The 20,478-nt window shown below is 42.3% G+C and overlaps 1 protein-coding gene across 1 annotated transcript; it reads left to right on the top strand.

Moving 5' to 3' along the window:
- The first annotated feature begins 81 nt into the window (after window positions 1-81).
- Window positions 82-17,430, top strand: SRD5A1 (steroid 5 alpha-reductase 1). The gene is made up of 5 exons (XM_052782109.1): window positions 82-462; window positions 2,450-2,616; window positions 8,340-8,441; window positions 10,575-10,725; window positions 13,641-17,430. Exons 1-5 carry the CDS (start codon window positions 128-130, stop codon window positions 13,705-13,707), a joined length of 822 nt encoding a protein of 273 aa, XP_052638069.1. The 5' UTR covers window positions 82-127; the 3' UTR covers window positions 13,708-17,430.
- Window positions 17,431-20,478: the final 3,048 nt, after the last annotated feature.

Here is a 20,478-nt window from a genome sequence, read left to right as displayed (position 1 = left end):
CAACCGGCGGGCGGAGGGGTCGGTGCCGGTCACGCCCCCGGCGCCGATTGGTCCGCGGCGCCGGTGGGCGTGCCGTCGGCCGGCCGATGAATGGAGGCGCCGGGGGGGAGCGCGCTAGCGGCGCAGGATGGGGTCTGGCGGCGGTGTCAGCGATGGCGGCGTGTGTGGGTTCTGGCGGCGGCTGTCGGGGCCGGAGGAGCGGCGGCTGCTGGAGCTGCTCGCCTACGGGCTGGTGGCGCTGGGTGCCGCCTCCGCCCTGCTGCTCCGCTTCGTCCCCATGCCCTACGGCCGGTACTCCTCGCCGCGCTTCGGCCGGCCGCTGCCCGCCCGCCCCGCCTGGGCGCTGCAGGAGCTGCCCTCCCTCCTCGTCCCGCTCGGGCTGGCTGCCTGCGGCGGGGCGGCCGCCGCCGCCTGGCCCAACCGCCTCCTCCTGGGCTGCTTCGTCGTGCACTACGCGCACAGGTGCGGCCCCGGGAAAGACGGGGGCGGGGGGGTCCCGTCGGTGGCCGGAGGGGCGAGTTTCCGCGGCAGGCCGGGGGTCATCCGGGTAGGGACGGCCGGCTACCGCTTGCGACAGCGGGGATCGGCGCTCTGCTGTGAATTAACCTCTATCGCTTAACGTAGCAATCGCTAACGTCTTTGCCGCAGCTGCTTTGCGGGCAGGCGCGCCGTGTTTCCACGGGAGTGGAGCAGGGCTGGCGGCTCTGCTCGGGTGCTGCGTGGGGTGCAGCGGGGTGCTGTGGCACCGTTCAGAAACGGCACAAAAAGGGAGCGCGTGGCCCTCTCGGCACACAGTATGGTCTGTACCCTATAGCCGTAGCTCTCGTGACGACCCCCGCTCAAGCAAGGACTTGACCGGGTGCGCTTAAGGGTGCCGTCTTCCAGCAAGGGAAGTTCACTTCTGGATGCCGATATAATTTTGATATAGTGAAATAGTAGCTGTTTTCCAATCATGGCTTTCAACACAGGACTCGATGATCCTTGTGGGCCCCTTCCAGCTCACGATATTCAATGACTCATTAAAATCCTGGCAAAGCTGAGGCTGAGTGCCCCACATTGTCACGTAGTCGATGGTATCTGGGTGTTCTGTAAAACTTCTCAAGAGAAGGCAGCTTAGCTGGAGCTCGGTTAAGATTTTGCTGTTCCCTTCAAGTCACGGACAATAGTTACTGATGATACTCCTCAAGTAACACTGCCACTGCGCTAATACAGCAGGATAGAATTGTCAGGCTAACTTTAAGCCGAGTGTGTGGCTGATATGCAGTTGTTTTCCGGTGCTTATTGCAAGAGGCTGTTGCTTTTGACCGAAGGTATTCCGTATCCTCAGGTCAAGAGGGATGCAATGTACCGTTGGCCTGGTGGCTGACCAGCTTTGCAAACCTGGGAGTGTGTCTTTACTCCCTCCTTTTCCATTCTTAAGAGTAAAGCGATTAGCTTTGGCATGGGATCTTAACTCATCCTCAGTGTCTGGGAAAAGCAAGAAGCGCAAGGCAAAGCTTTGTACAGAAAGCTGAGCTGTACTGCAGTTTCTTTTCCCCAGTTGCTTATTGCTGTTGCCAGCCTAAGGGACTGTTCTGTAGGTGAACGCAGACTGGAAAAGACCTCTGTTATCCAACTCCATTTGTTGTAATGTAGTGGGCTTTAAATAATCACATCAATGAATTTGTTAGGCTTTCAAAAAAGCCGTTACGGTTTTGCTTCCTCTGGAAAGGCTCCTTTGAAGCCGTGGTCCTTGGGTAGCTGGAAAATATGTGAAGAATGCTCAGGCTTCTGTAATCCTGCTCCTATATCATTATAGATTGTAATTAAATCGATAGGCGATTGGGAGTTGGCGAGTGATGTGGGGCAGAGCACAAAAAACATTCACCTGCTTTTCTTGTTTGGAGCTTGTTTGTTTACTCTCATAATCCCCTGGGAAGAGCAATCAAGATTCCTTTCCCAAATGGGATTGCAGCTGTGGATTTGTCATGTCTTTAACAGGTGTCATGGGCTAGATGGAGATTGTCAAGGCAAAGCAATTAATGCTTTTAAGTGACTTTTAGGGCAAGGAGGAAACTGAGCTCAGTTAGGGTAATTTCAAGGGGATTGACTTTCCCCCCCTGGAAGTGCTGGTGGGTTTGGTGTAGGGATTGGGAGACCTGGCTCGTTCCAGAAAGCCTGGTGATACCACTGAGGATTTAGGAGCAAAGGAGGGCAAAAATACCCCTTGCCTTTACTGCTCTGGACAAAGTAATTGCCTTGGGTACAAAGTTCAAGATTTCCGTCATAAGGGGAGAGAGGAGTGATCTCGTAATTCCAATTAGGCAACAAAATTAACATTGAGGTGTTAGAGTGTAACTATCCTCCTGAACCGGGATCAAAGCTCTGGACTATGGATTACAGTTCTGGACATCAGAAGTATCTTTTCTGTTTGTTAATGCAACAATTTTACTTTCCTTGTTCGCTATAGGGCGCTCATATTTCCTCTTCTGATCCGGGAAGGAAAACCAACACCGTGTTTCACTTTTGTGCTAGCGCTTCTGTTCTGTGTTTACAATGGGTACTTGCAAGGCCGAAGCTTAAGCAACTATGCAGAATACCCTTCAGGCTGGTTAAAAGATCCACGTTTCATTACAGGTGAGTTAAAACGTGTTATGAGAACTTTAGGTGTAGTTTTCCTTTGTCTTCATGGAAAGAAATTATTGTTATTATAATTTTATAGTATCTTTAATCCCATTTTATAACTTTTCTCACAGTTAATTCTCTTGTTTGCTGTAGCTGGAAGCCTTTTAACCTTTTTTATTTTAGAACTGCGAACTGACACCTATCAGGAAGTGAGGTTACATTTATACTTGAAGCCATGTGTATGATTAATAGGCTAAGATGTTTAGTGGCAAAGTATTGTCTTTGCCCTATTTTTTGTTTCCTAGGCATCTACTTTTGCCTACTGTCAAAAACATGGTATCATTTTCCAAGGAAATCTTTACAGGAGGATCTTTTTGATCTGAAGATAAACAAGAATATTTTTGCCTTGTCAGTCAAAGGCAGAATGCTGGGCTGTGTGGATCCTTGATCTGACCCAGTCCAGTTCTTGTTGTTATTCTGGAGCCAGAGCAAGTTAGTGTTTCTCCCAGATTTCTCAAGCCTTTTACAGCAAGAATAAGAAGCTTTTATCTTTATTGCAGTGTTATTGTGGATGACAATAGAGGGCCACAGTGCTAAATGCTGTCATGACTATAAGACTGAAGAAATTTAAGTTGAAATAGATTCTCTTGCCAAGATTAGGAGGCAGTACTGCTTGTGCTCTAAAAATGGATAAATCGAGGTACAAGGGAATGACTTCAGTGGGCGCTAGGCACTTGGATATACTTGAAATCCTCTTGGTACTTTTGAAATTCCAGTCTCCTTAAATTGGAACCAACAAAAAAACTGATTAAAAGATCTGTTGATCAAAACTGTTGAAGACTCTGATGCAACACAGTCTTTGTTTCCGGTGTCCTAGTTTAGTACCTTAATCAAAAGATATCTCAATACAATGCTGTAAACAAATCATGAGTCAGGAGCCATAAATCAATTCCTCCTTACTGAAAGATCTTAAGGTAATAAGGCTGTTGCTCAGGTTTCCTTGTTTTTTTTTTTTCTTTGAGTTTCAAGGATTTCTGAAAGATGTAAATGTATAAATGATAATAGGTTCATCTGCCTTCAGCCATAAATACTTCTGTGTATGAATTAGTTTGGTTTGGGTTTGTTTGGGGGTTCTTTTTGTTTGTGTTTGGTTTTTGCTTTCAAATAATACCATTTTGGAATATATGCTTATTTATTTATGCTAATTATAAGCAAAGTGTTGCTTTCATGACTATTGTAAGGCAAAATATTGCTTTAAAAAGTTATCCTGAAAACTAAGAAAGTGAAGGTTCCTGGTATATATAGCAACCATTTTAATAGTGTCACTTGCTGGCTTTTTTGAGACTGTTATTACAATAAATCTTTAGGTAAAGTTTGGCATGGCTATGAAACGGCCAAACCTAAGACTTCTTGTTTCTTTTATTCCTGTAACTAAAATATCTTTTTTTTTTTTGTAGTGCACATCAACATAATCAGAACATAGTGGATATTTATAATTGTGATTTGGTGTTCATCCCAACTAGGTACCTTCAAATATCTGCAGTTTATACTTGTAGCTTTGGTCAACTCAAATGCAGTAGTGCTGTGTTGTACACTGGATACTCCCTGAACAACTGGACTATTATGTTCTAGTTCTTCAAAAACATCTGGCAGTGTCTTTAAGCCCCTGTCTAAAATGACTAAAAAAAAAAAAAATTGAGTAGAAGGTCAGAAAATTACAATAGCAGGAAAGCGTATTTGCTGAGGGCTAACAAGGTATTTCTTCAGTCTATATTGAGTTACATGTGGAAGAGAAATGGGAGAGTATGTACAGGTAGCAGCCAAACAAGGTTCAGCAGTTGGAAGCTGAAACGAGATAAACTTGCAGTGAAGACAGAAATCTGGAGAAGTGAGGCTGATTAACTGTCGTGGTGGGAGGTTCCAAACAACTGATGTGTTCTCTGTCTGTGGAGCCTTAGTATACAGACTGACTTTTCAGGTGTTTTAAGAGTTAACTCTGGGAAAGCAATAGCTTATATCTACACCAGCAATTGATTTGGAGCAGCAATACAGTTTTGATGTGGTTCCCTCATGATTTCTCTGGAGTGTGTGTTGGTTTAGTTCAGAGCAGTGAACTTGTCTGTTTTCAGAGGAAATGGAAATGTTCTACTTCAAATGCAGTACAACGCTTGATAAAACCATAAGCTTGCAAACCACTGTGGGAGCAACTTCATAATCTGTCAGCATGTACCTTCCACACGCATGCCAATAAAAAGCTTGTGAACTTACTAAAAGTACCCGTGATACCCTGAAGCAGTGAATGCTACAAACGGGGGCATAAGCACCTGCGTGTTTCACCCTTGTGTTCTTTCCTAATCTGTCTGCACTTCTAGCTGGAAACTCCTTCCTTCCTTTGCTTGCTTTAGCTTCATCAAACCCTTTGCAGTATGCCGTGTGTCTTTTCTTACTCCTTTAAATCCCCATTCAACTACTTCCTTCTAATGTTGATGGCTAACCATGCCCTGCATCAAAACACTTTTCTTTGCAGCAGCTCTGTGAAGCGGAGCAGTACCTGTAAGTGGGAAGGTGCAGGTGACAGAACATCAGCACGTAGTCTGTTGCGTGAGGCTTTTTATCTGGCAGTCAGGCAACCAAGCCTGCCTGCCACCTCTGCTCTCTACAGAGAAGAGACATGAGGAGAGCATGGGCATTGCCCGTACCTGGACATGGTCTCGTGATGGAGGGATGAGGGCTAGTTGGTATCTCTCCTCATATCTGTAGGCATCTGGATGCTCCAAATGATCTCGTGCCTTCTTGGAAAGACTAACCACGCAGCCTGAGCTGAGGCACTGCTCACCCGAAGTGTCTGCCAGGCACTTCCAGCGCAGCTGTAGAAACTGGCCGTCTCCTGTGCCTGTGCAGCATCTTGCGCTGCGTGTCCTTGAAAGCGGGGCTGGGGAGGTGAACCACACAGCAGTTACTATCCTGTCGCTCTGAAATAGCCTGCAGAACAAGAGCAGGTCTTTTTGCGTGAGATTCTACATGGGCGAGGGTGAAGAGGGCACTGGCGCAATAAGGCAGACATGCTCTTCTCTTGCGCTAGGTCGTTTGGTAATACAGACCTAGTTACTGTCCTCCTTATGCAAGTGTTCTCCTCCTAGGAACCCAGGCCTTAACCTCCAGGTTTATCCTGATGAAGCAAAAAAGCCTCTTGAGTTTAACAGTCTCGTGAGGTCATCTATGTTGTGTGGTGCATCCCGTGGTTCGGAGAACGCACCGGAGTACGCTGTGGCTCCCTTCCTGTTCCCATATCCGCGTTTCCCTCTGGGGGAAGCCAAGTCCCGCAGGTCGTGGTGGATCACCAGCTCTTGGCTTTGCAGAGCGCGGTCCTAGCCCTCGGCCACGTGAGGATCCGAGGGTAAGGACAGTGAAGTACAGAGTACAGGCACAGGGAACGTGGTTATGCAGTACTTCAGGCAAAAGTGGGTCTTCAGATTGAAGAGGGGTGCTGTGAAAACAGCCTGTGTTCACCGGGTTGTTGTCCATGAAGAGGGATTTGATTGTCTCCTCCTGACATGTGGTGGTTTTCAAGTAGGAGGGGTAAAAATGCACAGCATCAAGCTAATCTTCTACAGCAATTGGGCACTCTTAAAGCAAGCTCCAGTCTTTTTGCATTACCTGAAAAGTTCTTAGTAGTTCATATACTAATTTACAAACAGGTACCAATACAGAATACACTGGTAACATTCTCCAAAATTAGTAGCATTTGAGAGAAATCAAAGGGTCTCTGATTTCCTCTCCTGAGAAATAAATTTAGCATTCTTTCTAGAACTGGTACTAACTTTCAGTACAGATTTTTCCTCATGCTAATAGTGAAATAAATTAGTAGAAATATTGTTTACATTAAGTAGAAGTAATCTGTGTGCTTGTTAAGAACTCTCCTTTCAAATTATTGTGTGGATAGAGACAATGACTTGCTTATTTAGTTGTATGAATAACATCCCTTGTTTTCCAAGGTAGTCTCAATCTTCTCTGGCAATTTGCAAATTGATACATGATCACAAATGCTAAGAGAAGCAAACTATTTTTGTTGCTGGATGCCGTGGGGATTCAAGATTCTCTGTTTGGATAGAGATCTGTTTTGAAGGAAAAAGTTAAAATGATCTGTTTTCCTAAGAGTAGAATTCAACAGCATTTGTATTACTCACCCTGTGGTTTTGAACATTGTCATTACATGAATTGGTCTGTAAATTCCTCATTACATTTATCTAGTCTATCTCATGATGATGTAATTACATTGAATATATAGTTGAAAGGATTATGGTAAAATTTTACTACAACAGACACTTTGCATGTGGCATCTACACACTTTGATTTCTAATGGAAACTTATGGCACAGTGCTGTATGAACAAAAGGTTCAGAAACATGCTTTTCACAGGACTAAATTCTGCTACTGGTTTTGTAATGTAAGCAGATTGTAACAAGCTAATCAAACAACATTTTTATTATTTATATAGGTAAATATGGAGAGAGCTTTCACACAAATGTCAGTTTCTCTGCAGAGCAGTCATTTTCTCCTAATCCATGTGGAAGCAGACAGCTAGGTCCTTTAGGTAAACGCAGCCCCCGAGGGACTGAGAGAGGAAAGCTGCCTATCTAGCAACTTGTTTGAGAGGCAAGGTCTGCTTACATCTGTAGCTTCACTTTGAAATGTAGCTTAAGTATCAGTAAAGTATGCTCTGACAACCTACTCGTCTGGCAACATGGCCTCATACATCTGGATATCCACTTAGTGTCTTTGCTCTCGTACTACCGGATTTCTCTGTATTGAAGGAGAACCATCTGGAAGACTCGTTATGGGTGCAAAAAGACAAAGTTTTCTTTACCTGGTGTGTGAAGCGACTTTGCTCTAGAAGCACATCACTGACATTTTCTTTGGAATTTAAATAAAAATCAGTGACTTTGGAGGTGGATTCAAAACAATACAATGCATCTACCCTCAAAACACTAATCCTGTCTGCTCCTAGTAACAAAGAATGCTGCCTTCAAAGGAAAATAACATGGGTAACGTGTAGCCAAAGACTCAAAATGGAAGGGTGAAAATATTGAATTTGAATCCTAAATTCCTTTTGATTTATCCCATGCAATTACAGCAAGATATAAGCATGCAGAAAGTGACAATCTCAGTTTTCACGAAAGCCTGGTATAAATGGTAAAACCATTTTGCTGAATGACAAAAGTAGATGGTGTGTGAATTCCTTCACAATTTTATTATTCCTTTGATTGCACGGAAGTCTGCTGTGGAAACTCTGGTATATTGTCAGTAAAAAAAAAAAAGTGGGGGGGAGAGACTGAGGTGTCTCCCTCTGGCAGGAATGAGAATGGCTGTTTCTTTCAGTGTTTAAAAATTTAGTGTATTTGTTTTTCTATGTGGAAGTTAGGGAAATATACACAGTATATCTGTATATATGCACATGCATACATTTGTTTATATAAGTCTAGCAACATAAGAATAAACTTTATACTTACAGTACTATTCCTATCTAGAGACCTGTTGATTACTGTGAACTGTGCTGACTGAAGAGCTCAGTGTGGGACTGGGATTGTGCAGGATGTCACCAGAATTGCTTATACTGCTTACATTTCTACTGCTTTGAGATAATATGCCTAACATGCAATATATAACTAGTTTTTCTGAACAAGCACTTTGGCTCAGTGTATTATTAAAGATAGTATTTTAAATATTTCTCCTCAGGTTTTATAGGGTGGTTGACTGGCATGGCAATCAATATTCATTCTGATCATATTCTCAGGAATCTGAGAAAACCAGGGGAAAGCGGTTACAAGATACCAAGAGGTAAGTAAAAATGGTACAGAAATTTTTGTAGCAGAAGCAGCACCTCTGATGAGGAGAGGCAGAGAGAGCTGGGACTGTTCAGCCTTGAGAAGAGGAGGCTCAGGGGGATCTTGTCGATGTGTATAAATACCTGATGGGGGGGAATGAAGAAGAGGGAGCTGGGCTTTTCTCAGAGGTGCCCAGTGACAGGACCGGAGGCACTGGGCACAAACACAAGAAATTACATCTGAACACGGTTTTTGCTGTGGGGGTGGTCAAACACTGGCACAGGTTGCCCAGAGAGGTTGTGTGGTCTCCATCTGTGGAGATACTCAAAACCGGACTGGACGTGGTCCTGGGCAACTGGCTTTAGCTGCCCCTGCTTTTGACGATCTCAGGAGGTCCCTTCCAACCTAACATGATTCTGCCTAGAGATGACCTTCTAACACTTGGTGTCTTTTAGGGGAGATAGTCGTTTATGATGTAAGAGGAAACTGGAAACAGCAGTTTGTTGTCTACCTCAAGAAGTGATTTCATAGTGTGGGAAACGTTTGGGGTTTTTTCCTCTTAAGCCAAGCATTTGAAGGGATCTGCTTCATGATATCGTGTGGCTTGTGAGTCTGAATTTCTTGACCAACTCTGGCTGTATTTTTAGAAAGTGGTAAAAATGTAATATAGCATTCCACAACTTTTATGAGAATCAGTAGGTGGGTGGAGGAAGACAACCTAAATTATCATCCCAGTGTGGGGGCAGGAAAGGGGAGGCAGAAAGTACTGGGCAGCTGCGTGTGGCTGGCCCCTCTGAGGTTGTCCCATGTAGGAAGAGGGAGGGATCATAGGTAACCAGAGAGCGATGACTGCTGCGGTAAGGGAGGCACGGGGAAAAGAGGACAGAAATCCAAAGAAAGTTAGGCATTATAAATTCTGGCCTTCACGGGAAAATGGAGAATATGGAAGGATTTCTTATGGAGCCTATTGAAGTGTTAAGGTTTATTGACACTTTTGGAAACATTAGACTCTTCCAGGTGTATTACACTCAGTGAGAGTAGAAAAATAAGTTACCTTTGAATTCTGTTGTTTTGCTAAGTTTTTCCTGTAGTTGTTGCTCTCTCTTGGGTTTTAGTGAGATTTTTTTAATAAAACTGGAAGAAATAGGTATATAAGGCAGTAGACTGTTACTTTTCACCAAGAAGGTAACTTTATAATTTTAATAGATGTAAATCCAAATGCCCACGTGAAAAATGAATATGAACTTACGGTACTGTGTTCAGTGTACAAAAAAGTTCTGAAGGAAATAAGATGTTGTTTGCTGCATGATCAGAAGGAGTTGGTCTTTTTGATATTGCTTATCCAGTTTAAGTGCTAGAATTCTGCTTCTCTTTTGTTACAAAAGCGAAGGAATTAAAGCAAGGTCAAAACATGTCCTTTATTACATTTGGCAAATACTTGTTTGTTTAGTCCCGCTACTAAAGCACATAATGAGATGTTATCAATTTGTATACTAACTTTGGAATTAGGGTGCAAGTTCTTATTTTATAAAATTCCTAGCAGGTGAGTACTGATTGTTTATGCATAATTGGCTGTAAAACACATTTAACACTGACTGCCAATTACTTCTTTCACTGAGTGTCAGGGCTCAAGCGGTAGAGAAACAAAAGGGCAATGCATTTTAAGCTGGAGGATAAGTTTGGAAGTTTAATTCATAATAATAATATTGTTCATAATTGATTTAATTTCTGAAGTACTTAAAGTGTATGCTAACTAAACCTATGAGTATTTTCTGGGACTCTTAAAGGGGAGCATATTTTCTATTTTTACATATTTTTAAAAAGGTTTAGTTTATGATCAAAGAGCCAGTTTGATATCATCGTTGAATAATTATTTACAGAGGCATGAACTCGCTTCTGATACTGGTAAATCTGCTTTTCTTTCATGATTTAAAGAGGAAAAATGCAGCTGGAGAAGGTCTGTCTTGGAATGAGGTCCGAAGTGATCCTCCATAGTACAGCTTGAACTGAAAAACACTGCCTCCACTGCCTTCAAAAAATATAGAGAGACATTGGTGATGTAGCTCTTATTTGACTAACAGTAAAAGATAGCATTGGGGATCTCCTTGATTAAGGTGCTTTTAAAATAACTCTGTTTGGCTTTCAGGGGGAATGTTTGAGTATGTCAGTGGAGCCAACTTTTTTGGAGAGATCCTGGAATGGTTTGGGTTTGCCCTTGCCTGCTGCACCATTGAAAGCCTTGCATTTGCGTTGTGTACGCTTTTCATCTTGGGTTCAAGGGCAAAACAACACCACCAGTAAGTGTTTGTGTCTTATAATTTCTGTTGTCTCTATGCCACTCTTCGTTTCCGTTTCACATCATCCCACAGGGATGTTGCAGAGCAAGTTTTGTGAAAGACTGCTACTTCAATGGAGGATATGATAGAGAATACTCTGAGTAATATTAAGCACTGCAGAATTTCAGCGGGATAGTACTGGGCATAAACACACACAGTGTACAATGAGGTGGTCAAAATAATGTTTAAATGAACATAGTTCATCCTGGATCTGTAAAGATTATAGACAAGTTTTGGAAAATTTTCTTAATTGATCATATACTGTACTTTCCATTGTGGCTCAAACTTGTTTCTATAATATTAAAATTTTGAAAATCACTCAAGTCTTCTGTAACAGGCACACTTTATAGTCAAGTCTATATCCTATTGTTTATAATCAAGTGTATAGACAATAAGAAAACAGTTCTGGTAGATGATATTTAATAAAGTCTCTGCTCTATAATTAAACAGTCCAACTGCTAATGTACTGTATTCATAATGTGGCTTTCCTGCTAACAAAAGGATCATAGTTTGAGAAGACTTGAAAGGATTCTCTTTAAGGAGTAGCATGTTTAAAAGAATTTGAACACCTTAACCTTATTTTGGTTATTCTCAGCTTCCTGCTTTGGTTCTCATGCTGAAACTTAGTGGCATAAGAGGAAATAAACATGAATTTATCAAGGAAGTAGGTTGAAAAAAATATCATTGCTAACTGTCTGTCAGGGCAGCCATAGCTATGTCTAGTGGGGTCTTGAAAACCTCCAGAAACGGAGGTTTTCCTGCACCTTGTTTGTAGGGTGTTCCAGGTCTGTATTACCCTCCCAGTGAACAAGTTTTTCATACTATCCAAGCTGAACCTTCCAAGCCTGTCACCATTTCTCATTGTTTTACCACCTGCTACTACTGAGCAGAGTCGCAGAATATCTTAGGTTGGGAGGAGCATCTGAAGGTTGTCCAGTCCAGCCGTCTGGTGTGACCTGCTCCAGCCAGGGCTAACCACGACGCTATACCTGGTTGCCCAGAACCTCATCCAGTTGAGTTTCGAGTGTCTCCAAGGGTGGAGGCTTCAGCACAACTCTGACAAAGCCCCGGAACAGGATTTTTCTCATTCTCGTGGGGAAGAGGGTTTTTTCCTTATGTCCAGTTGGAATTTTCCATGTTGCAACTTTTATCCCCTGCCACTTGTCCCCTTGTTGTGTGCCTCCAGAAAGGGTATGGCTCTGTCTTATCTCTAATGTCGCTGTAGGTAGTGGAAGACTGCAGTTAGATCTGCTTCTTAATTTCCTTTCCAGGCTGAACAAGCCTAGTACCCTCAACCTCTCCTCTTGTATGTCCCAGCTATGCAGTCATCTTAATGACCATCTGCTGGATTCTTCTCCAGTTTGTGGACATCTCTGTTGCACAGGAACCTGAAAACTGGAGGCAGTAATGCAGATGCAGGCTCTCAACTGTTGAGTAGCGGAGAATAAGCAGTTCCCCTGACTTGGTGGCTCTATGCTTATTAAAGCAGGCCAGTATGCAGTTAGCCTTCATCATTGCAGGGATCATTACTGACTCATGTTCAATTTGTCTACCAGGATGTCCACGTCCTTTTGTGCAGAGCTGCTGTCTAGCCAGTCAGTCTCTGGCCTGCACTTTTGCATGGGGCCATTGCATTCCAGCTGCAAGAGTTTGCATTTCTTTCATAGTTTTGATCCATTGTCTTAAATAACTCCCCTTCCAGTACCTGTAGGCAGCAGTAACAGAGCCTCTTAGTCTCTTCCCCACCAGACTAAGCAATGCCAGGTTCCTCAGCCTCTCCTTGTATATTATGTTCTTCAGGCTCAAATTCCATGATTGGTTTCTGTCTGTCTTAAGCCTTGACAGTGCTGTTTCAGAGCTCTTGACTTACAGGGTATTATGAAAAGCGAAACGTTGTTAAAGGAAGTAATTTGCACTAAAGGAAAAATGCATAAAAATGGAAGAGGGGTACAGAAAAAACCCAACTAAAAATAGCAAATCCATGTAAGTGAAGAAATATTTCGTGCAGTCTGTTTAGTTTGAAAAACTTAGAATAAATGACTGAAAAGGATAAATAGTGGTATCTGGTGGTATTATGCTGGTATTCCACAGCTGCAGGTTAATGTGCATTGCATGTTTTGTTCCCTGCTTATTCCAGCTTTGATCTTGCAGTTAGTTATTGATATGAATACCTGCAGCTTTGAAGCTAATTCTTTTTTTTTTTTTTTATTTTAGAGAAGCAGAAGAATAAATATTTGAAAATGGGAGTAAATGTGTTTGTTATATAAGATGGCCAGACAAATAATAACACTTGGTATCGCTATGCATTTATTCTTTTAAAATTGTCTGGATTTTAAAATAGTGATGGACTTTGAGGGCAATTAGCAGTAAGGCTGGTAAAATATTTGTCACATTCAGTTCAATTATCCAAATCCTGACTGGAACTGAAGATGTTTCTATCCAGAACAGGACTGTCAAACATACGTTGAAGTATCCCTTGCTTCCACATGAAGTCATTATACAATTTGACATGTTATCCCCTTGAATGTTTTTGATTTTCTTTTTTCCCTTCTTCTAAAATGCAGATACTCAGGATGCATAACAACATACATTTTGCAACAACAGACTACTTCCCTGGCTGCTCTCACCACATCTGTTGGTTTGATTTCCCATTGCTGGCAGCAGTAACTTTCTTTCACTGTAGTTGGTGATTAGATGTCATTAGGATGAGTGTGGTAAATGGCAGTTTTCTATCCAGAGTAGGTTCTAAAGGCATTTTTGGGGGGTTGTAGACAGAAAATATATGTATTGCATTGAATGCATTGTACCATTACTTAATTTCCTCAACAGCATTTTGAAGATTTGGTACTCATCAGATTTCTGTCTTTGTTTTTCAGATGGTACCTTGAGAAATTTGAAGACTACCCAAAGAACAGAAAAATTGTGATCCCATTTGTGTACTGAGCTGTACTTTTAACACCGTTTTTGAAATGGATGTGTTTTGTAACAGCTAACACTTTACAGGTGTTGGCCGGTTAACAGCATACTCTGATCATCACTGTGACAAAGCCTTTGCATCAGTGCTGCTATTAGTTACTGCTTTTCCTCTTAATGAAAACCAGAATCTGATGGACAGGGTGAATAGGAACAGAAATGCTTTTCCAACAGTGGAGCACCATCATAAATGCATCAGGCACTGTCTGAATTCACATTGTGGAAAGTATTGTACGGGACTTCTGGTACTTTCTTTTCTGCCTATGCAGGCTTCTGCTGTTCCCACTCGATCTAGCCAGACTGTGCTGAGGATTGTGCCGTGAGCCCAGTCACTCTCACTGCAGTCTGGATGGGGTGTTCTGCCTGTTATTTGTCTGCATGCACAAAAAATGACTTTTTTGCCTTGCCTTCCTAATCCTTTCTTCCCCCCACCTGCATTTTCGGGAGATCTGATGATGCAGACGAAGGACATGAGATGAGTATAGCTGCTGTTAGGTGAGAGAGAGTGTTCTTCCTCCTCTTTGCACTCTTACACAGCAATGGACAGTGGGTAGGTAATACTTAATGCCATTTACATTAACAGTTGTAGTGCTACCTTTCCCAAATAATAGATTAAGATTGTCATCTACCTCTCAAATTTGATGACTATCTCAATATTCAATATGTGTTTTCTCACTCAACCCTATTTGTGGAAGGCATTCTTTATTTGCAATACTTAGGCCAGTCTATCACTGTTAACAATTGTGTAATGTTTTCTAACTTACTTTATAAAAAAACCTTAAGATTTTTACAAAATTCTCTTACTATGCTGTTTAAAAAAAATCAAGTGTCTTCTTTTTTCTGTTGAGAACAGTCTAGATTACTTTATATTCCGAAAATCTGGAATCTTTTAGTGCTCTCTGCTTTATTAATGTCAGTTCTCATACACCCATGTTTTTTTCCCAAAGGACTCCAGAAGGATTTCAGAAACATGATGGCATCCCAAGTGTACTGACTTTTGAGTTTCAGGCACATCTGTGTCCTTTGCATGCTTGTGGTATTAAAGAATTTTTTAGAATAGCTGAAAAAAAAAAAATCTAAGAAATTCTACAGAAAACTTAAAAAAACCCCAAACACAGCATGAACAAAAAACCCCCAAACCAACAACCAAATAATAATTAAAAAACAAAACCCCAAACAAATAAACAAAAATCCCCAAACCTTCCCACAAAACCCAAAAACTCTGCTGCTAATACTTTAGAAATCAATGGAAATCAAACTTTTGCCAAGTGTCTTCTGATCTGTTTACGCTGTATATGTTGGGTTATGTTCTTCAAAACAAATTGGTAATATAATTTTGCCAGATACTGAGTCTTCCAGTATGGTTTTGCAGTAAGCTTTGTCTAGAGCTCAAAATTCTGTCTTTGCTGTTGAGTTATACTGCTGTAGTAATCAAAGTCACATATCTGATGAACTTTACCTTTAAAATTTTAGATATTACTTTAAAGATAGTACATTCAGGAAATGGGCAGTGAAAAAGGACTTTGTGACCCAAGCTTCTGCTTAACAGTTGTTTCTTCCTCCTCTCCTTCCTGCCATGTTTATACAGTCCTTACTGCACTGAAGTCTTGGCTATCATCAGTAAGGATTTATTCAGTGGTGTAAAGTGTAACAAAAAATTCTATCATTATTGACTGAAATAGTCAAAGGAAGGAGGGGAGAGGAACTGGCAGTCCTACAGTGATAACTTACCTACAGCTAAGCCCTTGGACTGTCAGTTCCTCCTCATAGTGTTGACTGGGATGACCGATCCTGCTTTCAGCCGTTATCCCGCAAGTCCAGCTTTGGGAGAACATAGGAATACCCGTTCCTTTGATGCCAGTGTCATTACTTGATTCTGAAATTGTTTAATCCCTTCTTTAGTGTTGACATCTTTTCTTAGTGTTTTACAGGATGTTTGAGGATTCCCCTGTTGTTTTTGTTATCACACTATAATTTGACATTTGATCCTAGCTGTTTTGATGAACACTAAGTCATGAAGTTCCCTGGGGAGAGGATGGTAGGGAGGATGATTTACTCCTCAGTGCTAAAGTGGAGTTAGTAGACAATAAAAGTTCAATAAGATCACTTAAAGCATTTTCTGAAGAGAAGTTTGGAAACCTGGTCTTATATATCAAGATATTTCTAAACCCTATATCAAATTCCTGTGGCAGTTTTTAAAATCTTGGTATCTAAATCATCCAGCTATCAAAATCTGTTTTAGGGGGAAAAATACAGGATTCAAAAAGCACTATCTACTTGAGGTGTTTAAATACTTGCATAGTTTATGGTGAATTAATATCTTATATCTTTAGGGATATTTGTTAAAAAATGACTAATGGGACAACCAACCAATAAAAAAGATCTGGCTGTGGCACTTTAGTCTCTAATCCATCACCACTTTTTTTTTTTCCTTTTATGAAAAGGCAAAGATTCTCTTAGTAGTAAACAGCGAGAGAAACTGCTTAGTGTTCAGTTTGTCTCCTTATGTTCAAGAGCTGTAGCTCTCTAGTCAGTAGTATTTATCATAGTTTACAGAAAGTTTGTACTGATGCCTCAGTTTTGCTCTGGTGCTATGCTGCTAAGTATTTATCTTGACTAAAGGTTCAGCTGGTTTGCTCACATAATGTTCATTTATGGTCTACCTATAGCAGGATGGGGATCTGAAACATGATGCTCTGACAGCTTATCCATGTTCTTTCTCTTGTTACAGAAAAGGAAAAGCTAAGGTCTATGGGATGTGAATGTCTGTGTTTAGAAATTGTAGTTAATTGGATTATAAAGAAAGAAGAAAAAAGAACAGAGAAGAAGGTTTTGTTCTTTGTGTGTTTATATTTTGTGTTCTCATTATACTGCTGGAACCTTCCTTAAGTAAAGTACAAATTTATTTGAGGCAGTTCATTAGAGTGCAAGTCTTACAAGGAGCGGCTGAGGGACCTGGGGTTGTTCAGCCTGGAGAAAAGGAGGCTGAGGGGAGACCTTATCGCTCTCTGCAACTACCTGAAAGGAGGTTGTAACAAGGTGGGCACTGGTCTCTTCTATCAAGTAAGAAGTGACAGGACAAGACGAAACGGCCTCGAGTTGTTCCAGGGCAGGTTTAGATTGGATATTAGGAAAAAAATTCGTCACCAAAAGGGTTGTCAAGCACTGCAACAGGCACTGCTTAGGGAAGTGGTTGAGTTACCATCCCTGGAGGATTTAAAAGATGTGTAGATGTGGTGCTTAGGGACATGGTTTAGTGGTGGACTTGGCAGTGCTAGGTTCATGGTTGCACTTGATGATCTTAAGGGTCTCTTCCAACCTAAACAATTCTATGATTCTTGCATTTCAAGACCAAGGTACACTGGTGAAAAGCATATGATCAACTTGGTCAAATGCTAGAACTGCCTTTTGTTTAAACAATATCCCATTTATTTGTCATACTTCACTTGTGCTCTCTTTCCCTTTCAGCAGCTTTGACAGAATTTTTCTGTTTGAAAATATGATACTGAAAAATTTTTCTTGCAGATACATAGTGTGAAAATAAACTCTGTTCTGCCCATTCCAGAAGGAGAAAACATGTATGCTTGTTATTGGGTATAATATCTGTAATAACTGTTAACAGAGATACTTCTCTTCAGACTGCCTATATCTTTCCCCTAAATCCCCTACTAATAAAATATGGTTTGCAGTGTCTTTTTGGAATACTTTTTTTTTCTGTTAGTAACCCTTGCTATAACTTGTGGAGGTTGACCAAGGCTTTTGTACCAGCAACTTCATTATCCTAAATGAGGTCTTGAGGACTGTAATAGTAAGGTTGTATTAGAATAACCTAGATGCATAGGTGAACTTGAGGAGATGCACTCAAAAAAGAAATTATTAAAAGTCACAAGATAAATTTTTCTAGTGATACATTCTTAATTATGTAAAACAAAGTACGTAGCTTAGATGTTCTACACTTGCAGTTAGAGCAAAGATTGGCAGAAGCAGAGGCTACTCCTTTGGGTTCTTCTGCTGCTGCGAGGTCATGGTGAACTTTTCATTTGGAGCAACTGTAGCACCTGCCATTTCAACTATTTGAATTGTGGTTCAGCAGCATATTGTTTTTTTGAGCAATGAAGATAGTGTACAAATGACTTATCGTACAAACTTGTATTCTTTCAGCAGGCAAGAAATCCTGAGTGCCTACCACAGAGTTTTTATGCCATGTTTGTGAAAAACACCTCTAACAAACACCTATTTGTTAATTTAAATAAATTAATCATTTTAGTATGAGAATGCCCCAGCCTGTTCCGTGCTACTAAGTTTTACCAGTAGCAGTTGCATTTGTTAGGGCAGCCTTTCACACATACATCAGTCAGTTTTGTGAGGAAAACAGACCTCTGAGTAAAATTGCATCACTTTTCACAGTGATGCAATATATCTATCAGCATGTATGTGCCCATGTGCCCCCATAAAAACACATGTGAGGAAGCAATTGTGGAAATTCCTGTTGCAAGACAACTGAAGGGATAAGCCTAAAACAAGGTTTGCATCTGAGAGAGCTGCACAACTGCAACTTGCTGTTGGGCTTCTTGGGGGGGGGGGGGGGAGGTGTTTTGTACATCCCTTGTTTGCATTGAAAGCAAAACCAATACATTCTGTTTTGTTGTGTTCAAGTGGATGGTGGAAGCAACAGGTTATTTGTTCACAGAGATGAAAGAACACCTATGTGATGATTGGCACCACATTTGGTATAATGCTTCTCCAGAGATGATGCATTACCAGTGTGCTAGTGAGAGCCTTGCAGTGATGTTGTTTGTCCCTGCTCCCTGATACTTGCAGCCTCTCCTTTTGGAAATGCCTGTCTGCCTGTCTGGTTCCTGAGAGGATGCGGGTGGCTGGATCTGAAGATGGAGTGCTCGCGAAGCCACGTGTTCCAGCTGCTCTGGGAGGGAGCACTCCAGTTCTCCTGGGCTGTTGAGAGGGAAAACCAGTACAAACTTAAACTTCTACTGGAAAAGAAAGCCGTGTGATCATATCCATGAACTGGGGTTCAGATGTTGAGCAGCACTGTCAAGACTAAATAAAGGCCTGTCTGTCGTGAGCTGGCAGAAACTGGCCCAGGTACCTGCTATTACTGTGTCTCGCTGGCTGCTGTACTGGGTTGGGATCCAAACTTTTCAATCTGTACTGGTGAACGGTTCGAGAGGCTTCCAGCTATGACCCCTGCCCCCCCAAGCATTGTGTTTGCTGCAGGAGACCAAGAGCCAGATGCAATGTGAAGCCAGGATTTTGCTAATATGCAAGTGGCCCTGGGAGGAAACCCTGTGAGAAAGAAACCTGTGGCACTAATGCAGATTTGCAGGATTTTAATGTTTTGCAAGGGCAAATATGTTTCCTCTTTCATTCTCTGCCTGCCTCTTTGAAAAATGGTGGCTGTTATTGGAACAGGATGAGTTTGTATGTGTTTGGGTTTGGAAGTTTTTTGGTGGTTATTTTGTTTTTGGGTTTTGTTTTTGTTGTTTTTTTTTTCTGGGCGGGGGGGCGGGCAGAGGGAATGAGCTGTCCTATGCAAAGCAGACTTTATTTTGTGCTGTACTGTGCATGGGTCAGAGGTGCTGGGAGCAGAACGTGTGTTTGGTGTTAGAGAGACATGCAGGCAAACAGGCATGAAGGCCCACGAGGTAGGTAGGAAACCAGGGATCTCTCCAGCTGTTGCATGGTGTACACGCAGCTGGAGCTCTCTAAAAGCTCTTAGTTTTGAGGCAACGGGGTTTGACATGGCTTGCTGATCAGGGATTGCTTTTCAGTGTTGAAGACTTAGCAGAGTAGAGGAAGACTGAGTTTTCTTGGTCAGGATTTGAAGGGAGAGAGACTTTCGTCTTCTGCAGCGGATGAAAATAACAGCATATCAGATTGAGCAAAGAACACGAAAATAACAAGAATAAAGCATGTGCAACCTTATTTCACCCAATAGTTGGTAATGCTAGCAACTACCCTGAGGGTTAAGCTTCAGACACGCTGCTGTAGCTGTTGCAATATAAATGTTAGAAATATAAGGGATTCAGTTTCCTCCTAAAAGTCCACAGATCTATGATGAAGTATAAGCACGACAGAATTGTAACTTCTAGGTGTTAGGGGTTGCCAAATCCAGCAGCCTGAGGGAGGCGAGGCTCCTGCAGCTCCATGGGCCCGGGTCCAACTCGCAGTGAGGCTGAGTTCGTATTCCCAGCGGGCACACATGCAAACGCCCATCGGCAACACGTGTGTACATATTTGCATGGCTGGCCACACAAGTCAGCACGGACAGACACACTCAGCACACAACGCAAACACAAACAGCACCAACAGCCTCATCCTGTTCCCCTCTCTGGCTGGTCAGGATGAAGGTCTGTTAGTGGGAAACACGTCAATACACATGTACCATGTGGATCCCTCCAGCAGCTGGGCTCAGGCACCCAGTCTGCCCAGTAGCTGCCCCTGGATCCCAGTCTCCCCGGTCACTGGCACCTGGACGTACGAGCCCCTGAGGCTGCAGCCCCGCTGCAGCTGCTGGTACGGACCCCCCCACCCACAGCCACGCACACACACGCATGAAGGCACAGTATGGATCCACCATCACCTGCCCTTAGGCGTGGAGAGCATCCAGCAAGTGGCCCTGGGTCCTCACTCTCCACAGCTAGCAGCACCTGGGCATGCAAAACACTGAGGCCCACAGCTCCACCCCAGCTGCTGGTATATTTAGTCTATTCTCTGCTCAGA

Source organism: Harpia harpyja, chromosome 1, assembly GCF_026419915.1.
Source record: "Harpia harpyja isolate bHarHar1 chromosome 1, bHarHar1 primary haplotype, whole genome shotgun sequence".
NCBI lineage: Eukaryota > Metazoa > Chordata > Aves > Accipitriformes > Accipitridae > Harpia > Harpia harpyja.
The sequence above is the reverse complement of the archived record's forward strand: the minus strand, read 5'-3'. Positions and strand labels throughout refer to the sequence as shown.

Coding starts and splice junctions, on each gene's coding strand:
- SRD5A1 (XM_052782109.1), top strand. CDS start 128: ATGGGGTCTGGCGGCGGTGTCAGCGATGGCGGCGTGTGTGGGTTCTGG. Junction 463..2,449: donor GTCGTGCACTACGCGCACAG/GTGCGGCCCCGG, acceptor TGTTCGCTATAG/GGCGCTCATATTTCCTCTTC. Junction 2,617..8,339: donor AGATCCACGTTTCATTACAG/GTGAGTTAAAAC, acceptor ATTTCTCCTCAG/GTTTTATAGGGTGGTTGACT.